General features: G+C 39.0%; 2 protein-coding genes across 2 annotated transcripts; one reads left to right on the top strand and one right to left on the bottom strand.

Moving 5' to 3' along the window:
• The first annotated feature begins 2,505 nt into the window (after positions 1-2,505).
• LOC110744436 (putative disease resistance protein At1g50180) lies at positions 2,506-9,946 on the top strand. The gene is made up of 5 exons (XM_088246784.1): positions 2,506-3,612; positions 4,662-5,263; positions 5,416-5,418; positions 8,003-9,200; positions 9,701-9,946. The coding sequence occupies exons 1-4, from the start codon at positions 2,562-2,564 to the stop codon at positions 9,194-9,196; spliced, it is 2,850 nt and encodes a 949-aa protein (XP_088102910.1). The 5' UTR covers positions 2,506-2,561; the 3' UTR covers positions 9,197-9,200; positions 9,701-9,946.
• Positions 9,947-9,994: 48 nt separating this feature from the next.
• Positions 9,995-11,366, bottom strand: LOC110744434 (cell number regulator 10-like). The gene is made up of 4 exons (XM_021944405.2): positions 11,037-11,366; positions 10,803-10,874; positions 10,321-10,530; positions 9,995-10,200 (listed from the first exon to the last, which is right to left on the bottom strand). Exons 1-4 carry the CDS (start codon positions 11,110-11,112, stop codon positions 10,145-10,147), a joined length of 414 nt encoding a protein of 137 aa, XP_021800097.2. The 5' UTR covers positions 11,113-11,366; the 3' UTR covers positions 9,995-10,144.
• Between the last annotated feature and the right edge of the window lie 1,635 nt (positions 11,367-13,001).

The following is a 13,001-nucleotide window of genomic DNA, read 5'->3' as shown; positions in this document are numbered from 1 at the left end:
ATCTCAAGGCCATACGGGAAAGGAATTTCATATGGACTAGACTACGCATATTTTATTGAAAGATTATTGTGAGGGCCTCATTTTAAGTTTAACACATGGCCACTAAAAGCACAAGGCTGGACGAGAAAGGAATTTCATATGGAAATACATTGAAAGAAAATATTTGAGTTGTTGATGTTGGTTCACCTTCAAGATGCGAAAGGAACAGAGGAAACGATCAGTCAAAGAGCTGCAGAAGAGTTGATTGGGTTCTAGTGCTCGAGTGGAATCTGTAGGACCTCGAGCGGCAAAATGGTGGTTTTTTGCTCAGGCACTGGTGCTCGAGAGGCAGAGCAAGAATTCATGCTCTGACCCAAGCCCTCGAGCAGGAGGCACGAATCCAGTGAGGATCCCTAGCGAATTAAGATGGATTTCTTCCTAGTTTTGGGGTCCTTTAAGTTTCATGTTCCTTGTATAATTGTACTAAAGCCCTATGATATATAAATAGGCACATTAGCCATAGGTTTTGTTAACATGTGATAGTTGTGTAGTCCATCAACTACAAGATCTTGGAGTGTTTTCGCACAACAAGTGGTATTAGAGCCGCAGTTGCGGCGGGTATAGGTTATGCCCAAGTGCTCTTATAACTTTAAGAGCGTCGGTGTGTTGACGATGGCAAGCGATAAGGAGGGAGGAGAAAGCTCCTAGACGAAATCACCATATGCGTCGAGTATGAAGGTGGAGTTGAAGTCGTTCACCGACATGGAGAACTTCACGCTTTGGCAAAGAAGGATGAAGCATGTCCTTAAGCAGTAAGGTCTCAGCAAGGTCTTGGCAGGCAAGGAAAAGAAGCCGGCAACCATGACAAATGTGAATTGGGAGGACCTAGATGAGCTTGCTAGAGGATCCATTGACGATGTGTTGTGTAATGCGATGGAAGACACCGCGAAGCAAAAATTGGAGAAACTCGAAAAAATGTTTGCAGCAAAATTGTTGTCCAACAAACTCTTCTTGAAGGAGGAGCTTCACTCTCTAAAGATGGAGGAGGGCGCAAGCATGACGGAGCATGTGAGTACTTTTAATATGTGTATTGCTGACTTGCAGAAGATGAATGAGGTTTATAAGTCGGAAGACAAGGTTGTAATGTTCTTGACATCCCTACCACCGTCTTATAAACACTTTCGCACGACGCTTATGCTCGTGAAGGGAACCTTGAAGTATGAAGAGGTCATGCAAGACATCCTGACGCATGACATAATGGTTCAACGTCTCGAAGGTGTCTCTCAAGGTGAAGGTGTTGTAGCAAAGTCTAGAGAGAGAGGTCGATCGAGGAAGATCAAAATCCAAGGCGAAAGAAGGTTGCTTTGAGTATAGGTCAAAACATAATTGGAAGAAGAATTGTCCTACATGGAGAGAGAAAAGAAACAAAGGGAAGAAGACACATGAAGCCTGAGTATATATATATATATCAGTCCCCTTCTGTTGAGGGACACCTTTTAGGGTCCCTTACGATTTTTTTTTCAACGATCCAAACCGTTTTGATATCCAATTGTGTCCTACAAAATTAATGAACACGGTGCTTCAAGAAAGTACTAAAATTTCAATACTTCAATTGAGTGGTCAAATGATATCGGATTCAAGTGATTTTTTGTAGAGATGATCTTTGAATTAGTATCTACAAAATAGACGGTTTGGATTAGTGAAATACAATACGAAGTGGGCCCTACAAGGGTATCCTCTTATTTGAGGGATTCCTCAACTGAAGCTCCCTGCATATATATGTGTGTGTGTGTGTGTGTTTGATTTTTTTATTCCCAAAATCTCCCTGGGCTACAGCCCAGGATATCCCTGGGATTAGTTCCGCTCATGACGGCAATAAAATGTTGGCTATGCCAATGCGGAATTACCATAGTGGTTGTGGCCCTCCCTTCTCCCCTGCCTGGGGTTTCTTCCCAATGTATCTGAATAGTTGTTGGGCTACTACAATTGAATATTCAACTATATGCAAAGAAAGAGATTTTTGGAGACTAGAAGCAATAAATAGCAGGCAGGTGGGAAAGAGGGAACACCAATATAGACTAAAAACTTTCCGTTTGAATATTGTAGAAGATGGAAAAAGACATTTTTTATATTCTAAACATAGACTAGTTTTATATCTGGGTTCTTATTACTATTTTGTACCCGTTACACTTTTTTTTTTCAAAGAATAAGCGATAGGTTAAATCTAAGTATTCATTCTACATATAATAAGCGACAGGGCATGTCACAGCTGTGTTAGGATGAAAGAATTATTTAACAAAGAAGATGTTTTTTTTGGGTCCAATATTTAACAAAGAAGTTAAGCTTGCATTAATTGGATGATAAGTTGCATTCTTCGGGGAAATTATTGGAGACGACTGACTTAGTCGTTAAACGTACAATACTTGAGGTTGTTAGGAAACGACAAAGCTGAGTTATATTGTTGGGTTGAAACTTGAAATTGAATTGATTGGCTGGAATTCATACATAGACGAAAGAGTGCAGAGAAGATTTCACTGACCAATCTGAAAATTGAATCTAGAGGTTAAGAAGGAGAGCATAGCATGGCTGAGGCAGTTGTTTCGTTTGTGCTCGAAAGGGTCGGGGACTTCGCCACCCAAGAAGCCAAGTTCTTGTCTGGAGTGAGCCATCAAGTTGAGGTTGCACAAACTGAGCTACAATTGATGCAGGGCTTCCTCAAAGATGCAGATGCAAGACAAGGACAAGATGCAACAGTACAAGTTTGGGTTGCCAAAACTAGAGATGCTGCTTATGATTTGGAAGATGTTATTGAAACTTATGGCTTGAAAGTGGCTTCCAAGAAGAAAAGGGGCATCAAGAATATTCTCAGAAGATTTGCCTGCATCTTCAGGGAAGGGGTTGATGTTCGAAAGATTGGGTTAGAAATTGAGAACATTACTGCCAAAATTTCTAATTTGAGGTTAAGTTTGCAAAGTTATAATATTGCAAGGGTACCAACAGAGATTGGAGGTGAATCTTTCTTGCAATTGCATGAGAGGCAACGACTACTGAGGCGAACTTATTCTCATGTTATTGAACGTGATGTTGTTGGATTAGAGTACAACGTTGAAGAATTGGTTAAGCATTTAGTAAAAGATGAAAATCGTCATCGAGTGGTATCTATTTGGGGGATGGGTGGTTTAGGGAAGACCACCCTTGCAAGACAGGTTTATCATCATAAAATTGTTAGGCAACATTTTCATAGTTTTGCTTGGGTGTGTGTATCTCAACGGTGTGAAATAAGAAATGTTTGGGAAGGAATTTTCATTAAACTCATTTCTGCTACGAAGGAACAAAGACAAGATATTAAGGAAATGACATATGATGAAATAGCAAAGAAGCTTTTTTGTGTCATGCAAGAAATGAGATGTTTGGTTATACTTGATGACATTTGGAGTATCGAGACATGGAACTTTTTGAATGTTGCATTTCCAAATGAGAAAACAGAGAGCACAATATTACTTACAACACGCTATGAAGCAGTCGCTTTGCCCCCAAACAGAAATTGTTTCCTCCACAAACTCCAGCCACTAAATGAGAATGAGAGTTTGGCACTATTAGAGAAGATAGCAATATTTGGAAGGCCTGATATCGGTATTTTTCTCACCCTTAATATATATATATTTTTTCTATTCTTATTTATATAGAGGCCAAGAGATTCCAAAATTTGGAAGGCCCTATATCTGATGATAGAAAGGTTTATATATATATATTTATTTATTTATTTATTTTTCTCAGAATTGTTAGGAGTTTACAGTTTTCAAATATCGTCGAGCACTTAGCAAAGTGGGTGGGAATCAATTTGGTCGAACCAACTAAATCGGCCGATTCAAACCATAATTACTAGTTTGGTTTGATTTTGGATAAGAAAAAGTCAAACGGTTTTAAAATCGAATCGGACCGTAAATAGTTTGGTTTGGTCTATAGCATTTGCAATCCGGCCTAAACTAAACCAAACCATCCACTTGTATATTTATTTATTTATATTTTATTATGAACGTGTAGTCATCTCATTGGATAATAACTAGATATTGATGTTGAATTTGAAGTTTGACGTGGAACTTTGAATTTATTGATATTTGAATATTTTGCTATTTTAGTTATTGAACTTTGAAGTTTAATTATATGTTGAGTTTTAGGATGGTTTTATTTTTTTTTAAAGGGAGTTTCAAGATGGTTTGATATGCTAGAAAATGGAAAGCGAAAAAAGGCTAGTCAGTGTTGTTGTTCTAATTAGGCTAACAATGTTGAAAAAATGCAAAAAGTAAATAGAATTGGACTTATGCCCAAACCGGCCGAACCAAACCATCTTAAATTGATTCAATTTGGTTCGATTTCCTCCGTGATTTTTGTCAAAACCAAACTGAATCAAATCATTATATTGTAATTTGTATGTTCCAATGAAAAAATATCCCATACATATTTTTCGTGTTTGTCAAAATTTAATTTTTGTCATTTGTCCATTATGCATTATGCTTTTTATAGAATCCGAACTTATAATATTACAAAGGACACTAGTGATAAACTTTCTACATTTTCTAATTGTAGTTCTTAAATCGTTAAGCAAGGGATACCTTATGATAAATTGTTATAGTACGGTTACTCATACTACAAGTTGCTGTTTTTCCTGTGCTTATTTTCAGATTCGGGAATTTACTCTAAGATGAGAGAATTAGGTAGGAAGTTGCTTCGACATTGTGCAGGATTGCCACTTGCCATCATTGTGCTTGCCGGAGTTCTTTCCACAAAAAACACTATTAAACAATGGGAGATGGTAAACGAGAATGTATATGCAAACATAAGGAGAGGCAGAGGTCATGAACAAGAATATGAAGGTGCATCATGGGTGTTGGCATTGAGCTATGATGACCTACCGTACCACTTAAAACCATGCTTTTTATATTTAGGCCATTATCCTGAAGACCGTGAGATTTCAGTGAGCACATTGACTAAGTTATGGATGGCAGAAGGTCTTATCTCATTGAGACAACAAAGACATAGTCTAGGGGAAACAATGGAGAATATAGCGCACAATTGCTTAACTGAGTTGGTGGAAAGGTGTGTGGTTCAAGTGGGAAGAAGCGGTTCAACTGGGACAATTAAAACGTGTCAAATCCATGACCTTATAAGAGACTTGTGTTTGTTAAAGGCAGAAGAGGAAAGCTTTCTCCGGATTGGCTATTCTACGCAGGAAAATGAGGCAACTAATCCTGTTACTTCTTCTATGGTAGCCAAGGGAACACCAGTGGGGATGTAACATCCCGACCCAAAATATTATTAAGTTTGGTTTTAATTTAATTAAAATTTGGAATTTCCAATTTTGCCTTCGAAGTGGGGGCAAAAAGGGTCATTTTTATCCGGAGAGAGTTTGGAGCATTGGGTGGTGTTTTTAGAAAGGTTGTACTGAGCCGAGTTCGTAGACACGCGGTAGGCTCGATTCGGACTTGAAACGAAGAAGTTACGATCGAAAAATCATTGAGGATTTAATTGATAATTTTCAGAAATTAATTTGGAATAAAAATCAGATTTTTCTAATTATTTCTCATTTCTCTCTCTCTCTCTCTCCCGCGAGCAGCCCCCTCCCCTTCGACAAAAACCTCCAGCCGCCACTTCCAGCAGCCACCGTCGCCGCCACGCTGCACCACCGGCCACAAGACCGGACTCGATCGAACCGCCACCTCCTCCTCTCTCTTCCCCGGCCAGCACCGCACCTGGAGTCGTCGACAGCCGCCGGAAATCGCAGAAAACAGGCCGGAAAATCGTGGAACTTCAACACCTTCGTTCTCCTTCGTTTCTCAACCAAATTGGACGAGTGAGGTATGAAATTTCATCTATTTTTCGTGCTCTAGCTGCCTGTTGGTTAGGTTTCCAGAAATTTTGAGAGTTTACAAGTTAAATTTCGAAGTTTAGCTACAGCCGATTTTCAGTCGAAATTTCCGGCCACTTCCGGCCATTTTCTGGTCTTCACCCAAGAAGAAAAGTGGTTCCAAATTAGGTGTATTACCTAGGTTAGGAGTTTGGAGCCAAAATACTAAGTTTTTCCGGTCACCGGATTTGTGATCAAGCCACCCGCGTGCGGCAGCGCGTGGGGCGGCGCGTGGGCAGTCCGGCAGAGGCCACATTTTATCCTAGAATGATCCTTGTGTTGTCACGAGCGCGTAGGAGTTTACGGATCTCAATTTGGATATCGTTTGGGCCTCGAACCAATTTGACATATTATGTGATTTTCGGGTGTGATGTGTTTGGACCGTTGGATCAAACCCAATTTCACGTATGTTGTTCCAGGTATTCCTAGGATCGCATAGGAATTCACGGATTGTGAATCGGAACCCCGGATGTTCCGGTTCAATGATTTAAAGTTTAAGATTTACGATAACCGTTAGATCGTGAGTTTTGACCGTCCGGTTGACCGAGTGTCTTCCGAGACTTTTTCAGCGTTTGAAACTCTTAGGTGGACCCTAGGAGTGTCTCGTTCCTCGTGCGTACTAGAAACCCGAGAAAATTAGGATTTTATTTTAAAGTCTTATTTTGAAGAGTTGGATTTTTATATCGTATTTCTATTCTGAAATAGGTAATCCGACTCCGCCTTCGGAGCAGTCAGGACCCTCTCGGGGTCACGCAGCTTGGGACTACTTGTGAGTGGACTTTGTTTTCAAATAAATAGCATGGATTTATCTTGGAAATTGCATGTATAAGAATTTAAGGATTTACTGACAGTTAATTTGTGCTTTAAAGTGAAACTAATATGTTCGTAAGTATTTGGTATATTTTCTGGGTTTTGATATTCTAAGTATCTTGAGTATATATAAATTGATATATGTGAATTGTTATCTATCTTTGAGGGCTATGTGTGGGAAGTACGGGGTTGTTTTATGAGTTGTGGAAAGATGTGGTATAGATTGTCAGTTTGAAGTGCTATAAGCACTACCCCGTGTACCTCCCCCTGGATTTGTGAATGGATTATGGAAATGTGATACTTGGAAATATCGGAACCCGGGGCATACCTTAACGGGGTGTCGCTGTAGACCCTTAATTGGGTAGTCTGCGCGCGTAGGACTGTTTACAGGCGTACGGGTCTTGATTCTTCGTCCGTACGTGCTGGCTGAGAGTTAGTCCCCCAGTTGGACGGCTTGTCCCTAGCCACATAGTCCGCTTGAGGGCTGATAATTGTGAGCTAGTCAACAATCCCCTGCTGGATTGTTTCCCCGGTACAATTAGGTGTGTCTTATATATATACAGAGTGTATCTCTCATATTTTAGTATTATGCAATTGTTCTTATTTTTGAGCGAGGATACTTCCCCGCTCGTCGTGCCGGTGGGCACGGGTTTCGAGAGTTTGATTTGAGTTTTGTAAGGAAAGGTTTGGGTGGGTTGATTTGCAAGTTTCACTGAATTTCGGATTTAGCTCGGGTTGAGCAAACTATATATGTATGAATATAATGGTTTTTAATGTATTGAGTTCATGCATGGTTTTCTAACAGTGGGGTTATATTACTTTGGTTTAAATTGAACTAAACTTTGTTTTGTCCACTCACAATTTTCTGTTTTGCGCCCCACAGCCAGTAGTGACTGGTACGAGCAGCAGAGCTGTGTCGTGTGCCCTTGAACCGTGAACTTTGGTGCTCCGAGCTTTTGTAGAGCTTCGGTACCCTGTTAACTCGTAAAACTCTATTCTTACTGGTTGGTTGAATTCTGTTAGATGCTCTGTTATTGCCCAGTTAGAATTTGGTATTTTGAGGCCGGAGGCCATGGTTTGTAACACTAAGCTTTGTGTATATTTTACGCTGGCTGTTGGGTTGAATAAATATCTGTGTTTTTGACAGGTTGAAATTTTTGGGTTATGTCCTGTTTACAGGGGAGACTCTGCCAAAATTTTGGTAGAAAGTCTCGGGTTTTAGTACATGGGCCCGGCATCTGCGGAATGCTGGATATTTAGGCGGGATCCGACCCGGGTTCCGAGGAAATCCGGGGCGGGTCTTGTCAGGGGAAAATTCGAAGACTTGCAATCTACTTGGATGAGAATGCTGATAGGTTGGTTTCATCAAGAGATGAAACAAATGGCCACGTCAGATCTCTATTATACTTTGTCTTAGGAGAATGGAGGCCAAGAAGTGAAAAAGTATTACTATCTCCACTGACGGATTTCAAAGTGCTTAGAGTTTTGAAGGTTGAAGATGTTGATGAAGTAGAAGTAGAGTTGCCAAGTGAAATTGGAAATATGGTCCACTTGAGGTTTCTAAGTGTGAGAGATAGCAAAATAAAAAGGTTTCCATTATCCCTAGGTAATTTGATATGCTTGCAAACTCTTGATTTCCGTGTTCGATATGTAGAATTGTTCATCCCAAATGTGATATGGAAAATGAAGCAATTAAGGCATTTATATTTACCCAGACGTTACACAGCAAGCGGTAACCTGAAGCTATCTACTCTTGGCCATTTACAGACCTTAGATTTTCTTTCAAGTGAGTATTGTGATTTGAATGATGTTGCTGGATTAAACAATCTCCAAAAACTGCAGATAAGATTGTCACTTCCCTTGGAAAATCTGGAGGAAATCTTGAAATCTGTAGGCAGCACACTTAATCATATCCGGTCTCTACTTGTATACAACGGTTATTATTCTGTAAGGAATACAAGTTATGAGGAGCAGGGTAATCAAATAGTATCAAGTTGTCGTCGTATATATAAACTGAAGCTGGATGGGCCAACAGCAGTATTACCAAAAGAGCTCCACAACTATCCAAACCTCACCAAGTTAGAATTGTGTAGCTGTAGTCTCAAGGACGACCAAATGGGAATACTAGAGAAGCTGCCAAACCTAACAACTTTGCTCCTTATAAGTGAAGTATTTGAAGAGAATACAAAGATACTGGTTTTCTCCAAAGGAGGCTTTCCTTCCCTACAATTTCTTTCCGTTTTTCGTATGGACGAAATAACAGAGTGGAGGGTAGAGGAAGGAGCCATGCCTAGTCTCTGGCAATTGCGAATAGGATTTTGCAGTGGATTGACGACGCTTCCAGATGGGCTGACATATCTTACTAATCTCAAGGAATTAACCATTTTCGGGATGCCTAGAGAACTCCATAGTAGGATTCAGGAAGATGGAGAGGATTTCTGTAAAATTCGACATGTACCTTCTGTTGTAATTGGAGAACCCTACGACCCACCAATGCAATGAAAAGGTAATTTCTTAATTTCTTTCTCTTTTTTTTCTTCTTTCTTATTATTGTCTCGTTTGATTCGCATGTCTTAGTGAAATGGGTTCTGGGTATCAAATGTTTAATTTCGTTCACTAGTAAAAGATTTGTGTGGCACTTGAAGGCCATGCTGGTGAAGCACAAGCACTGAGGGCACAATATTCCCTCCCCTGTTTTGCTCTGTTTTCTTTCTTCAGTTTGAGAGCTCATAGGTGCGTAAGTTATGAGTGTGAGGCTTAATTTAAAAGCCAACTGCTTGGGATTTTGAAACAATATTGAAGGTATTACTTTTGATCATTGGATGTCCTTCTTGAAGGCTTGTTAAAATACACCTAAGATCTGTGAAATGTCAAATCTTTCCCTTGTAATGTGAACAACAATTCCATAAGCTATAGGATTTTCTTTGTAGTTGATCATGTTAACAAGTTATCTCTCTAAGGTTCAAGTATGGCAAAAGTGCTGAATTTGTGTTATGGTAGCTGCAGCTGGGACTTGACATTGGAAAAGTAAGGCTACACTTTGTGTCATCATGGAGCTCAGCTGCTGAGCAGAGGGATAATACTTCTTACAGGTTGTAGCATCTTCTGCACGTCATAAGGAAGGCCACCGTGCCATTCGGACTGCTGCGAGCGATGGTGATCATGATCAACATTCATATTTTGACGGTGTAAAACTTGACAGGAATGCCAGTTCTTGCTTTTATTCAATTACAAATTACAATGTTCTAATAATACTTTTTTAGAATACAAAACAAACAACGGCACATTCATTACAATACGTTGGATCTGGAACATCCTCGCTTATACACGCACTTTATCAACATCAATATATATTCATACAACACAAAACAAATTATTCCATCAAACAAAAACAAAAAAGACATGGAGAAGACAAACACGACATTAATTGTCTGCCAAGTATATTGGCGATCATTTGGTCATGGAAGGAGGCACCTGTGGAGCAGTAGTTGTTGACCCAATCCAACCTACATCATTAAAAAAAAATACAAAATAAAAATTGATGTAAATGATGCGGATAATGATAAATTTAAGGTCATAACTATACGATGACGACATATATGTGTGGTGTAGGATTAGTTTAAAACCCTTGGAGGGGTCGAAGCCTCTAGATTTGAGCTCAGCATGTTCTTGGCAGAGGGCACACGGTTGACAGCAGTAATGAACACAACAATCACCGCAAGGCTCCTCCAGCAGACCAAATTTTTTGCGCAATCTCTTTCTATACGTGCATGAGTAGACCCACTGGCACTGAATCGTCATCAACAACCCGTACACTACGCCATGGCAAAGGCAAGCTAAAATTACAAAATCCAACCATTAGTAACACACGATTGACCTAATCATCTTAATAATTAAAGTCAGGCATAGTCGGTGCAAGGAGAAGTTAACTTTTCCATATACAACAGTCTATGCATCGCAACAGTTCTCTCACACTAAATGATCACGTGATTATTACTAGAGAACTAAATGTGAGAGACCAGTTATATATACAACCACTTTAAGGGAAAAATAATAAATTCGCCATGTTTATAGATTTGGGAAATCTTTTTGGTCTTGTGACACTTACAATTTCTTCCTTCGTCGACAATTTCTGCGATTTGGCCGAAGGTGATGCATGGGAGACACCATGTGATGCAACCTACACCACAAGATCAATTTCACCAAATGGGTGGGTTGAGTAGATATATATATTTATAAAAGAAGTGCTTAAAAATGTTACTTGGTATAAATTTAACTTGTCAGGTAAGGTAACTACAATAGACAAAGTGAATTTTGGCCGGAGAGAGAATTTATATCCTACATGTACTCATATTTTCTCCACAGTTACAAAGATCATGCGACCACTGCTGAGGGCGATGACCATAATCAACGTTCATGGTTTTCTTTTATGAGATTAGAATTCGACCAAAAAAAAAGATTGCTGGAAATGGAAAAGTTTCAGTAATGTAAGAGGAGATGTAAGAGAGAAAGAGAGACTGTCGGAGAATGAAATGTTTTCGAAAAATGTGTAAGTGCCTTGCTTGATAAAGAATCAATACAAATGGTTTATATAGACTTACAAAGAATCAATACAAATGGTTTATATCCACTTTACAAAGAATGAGTGTATACTGGGTAAGACCCTAGAGGAAACCCTAGAGGACAAAGGTGGTCCTTATCGACTTAGAGCTGGAACGCAATATTATAGGCGGTCCTTATTTCGCAACACAAACATGCATGTTGTGATGTCTTTAAGTTCTACAACGTGCGAAGTACGTTGTGAAATTGTTTCTTTTTTTTTTTTAAGGAAAAGACACTGACAAAATTTATGCGGGAGAACCCTCTAAGAAAAGACACTGACAAGGACATTGTTACATTTTCTTCTACGAGTTCAAATTTCAGCGTAATAATTTTTAAATAAAAACCAATACATTTATATGGTCGAGGTGTACAAAAGCAAAAGCTCGATCCACATGGGATTGGAAGTATACAATTGTTTGGTGATAATGAACATTTATATAATGACTCCAAAAACTTAAATATAATTCTTTGTGTTATAATACATGCAACTATCAGTTTTGAAAGCAAAAAGTTTGACTGCATTTGCAAATTATATTTTGGAGGGATTATTGCATTGTAAGAGCAGCTGCGTATATTCATGGAAATAGGTCACACGAACAATTTAAGTTACTTTTTGTGCTCTTCTTGTAACCCCAAATATAAATAGTTAGTCATTACAAAGGTGTTCTTTGTGAGTGCAAAGAACCCATGGATACGGCAATGTCTCTTTCAGTTAAAGAATGTGACTCAGATCAGGGGCCAGAAACAAGGAACACCATAGAATAGAAACTTTTCTTTTGCACATTGAAGAGGAATTTTCATCTCTGTTAGTTAGAAGTAATTGAGATGGTCATAAAACGACAAAGCTGACATGACACTTGAAATTGACTTGATTGGTTGGAATTCATACATAAACGACAGAGTAAAGAGAAGATTTCACTCGTCAATCTGAAAACTGAATCTAGAGGTTTACATTGGCGTGAGCCATAATTTAGGGATCTCATGATTTTAGATTTTTGGGTGTAATTCACGTTATTTAATCAGAATCATTACCTAGTAGGAATTCTTTATAATTAGCTAATTACTTTTCCTAGTTAGTCAACTTGTACTTGTTTATATATCTTCCTCTTGGAGAAATGTAATATCAATTACAATTATTCATGTTTAGTTTGAGTTGGTATCAAAGCCGGTTAATCCCGGTCTCTTAAAAAAAATAAACCTTAGCTTCCACAAAACAGCGGCTAAGCCCTTGTCGTCACAAACCTAGTGCAGCAAAAGATTCCTACAACACCAATCCATCCAAACTTGTTCTCTCTCCTGCATGGCTTTCAAAGATACCCTAAACAACCCCACCTCAGCCTCAAATCCAGTGCTTCCAGTGCTTTAGAAACCCAAAAAAATCTAGCTATGATGCAACCAATTGTTACAGTTCACAATGATACTTCCCCTACCTGATTCACCATACAGTTGAATGGAAAGAACTACAGTACTTGGTCAAAGATGATGTTGTTTCATGTGTCAAGCTAGGGAAAAAGAGGTTATCTGACAGGGAAGAGGCTTTGATTCTTGGTGTATTGACGACTCCATTGTTAAAGGATGATTGATAAAAACCATGGAACCTGATTTAGTATACTTGTTCTTAGATCTACCAACAGCTAAAGATGTTTAGGAGAGTATAACCCATATATATTATAACGCGTCTGATGAGTTGCAGATTTATGAATTA

Source organism: Prunus avium, chromosome 1 (assembly GCF_965620075.1).
Source record: "Prunus avium chromosome 1, drPruAviu1.hap1.1, whole genome shotgun sequence".
In the NCBI taxonomy this organism is placed as follows: domain Eukaryota; kingdom Viridiplantae; phylum Streptophyta; class Magnoliopsida; order Rosales; family Rosaceae; genus Prunus; species Prunus avium.
This window is presented reverse-complemented; position numbering and strand designations above follow the sequence as displayed.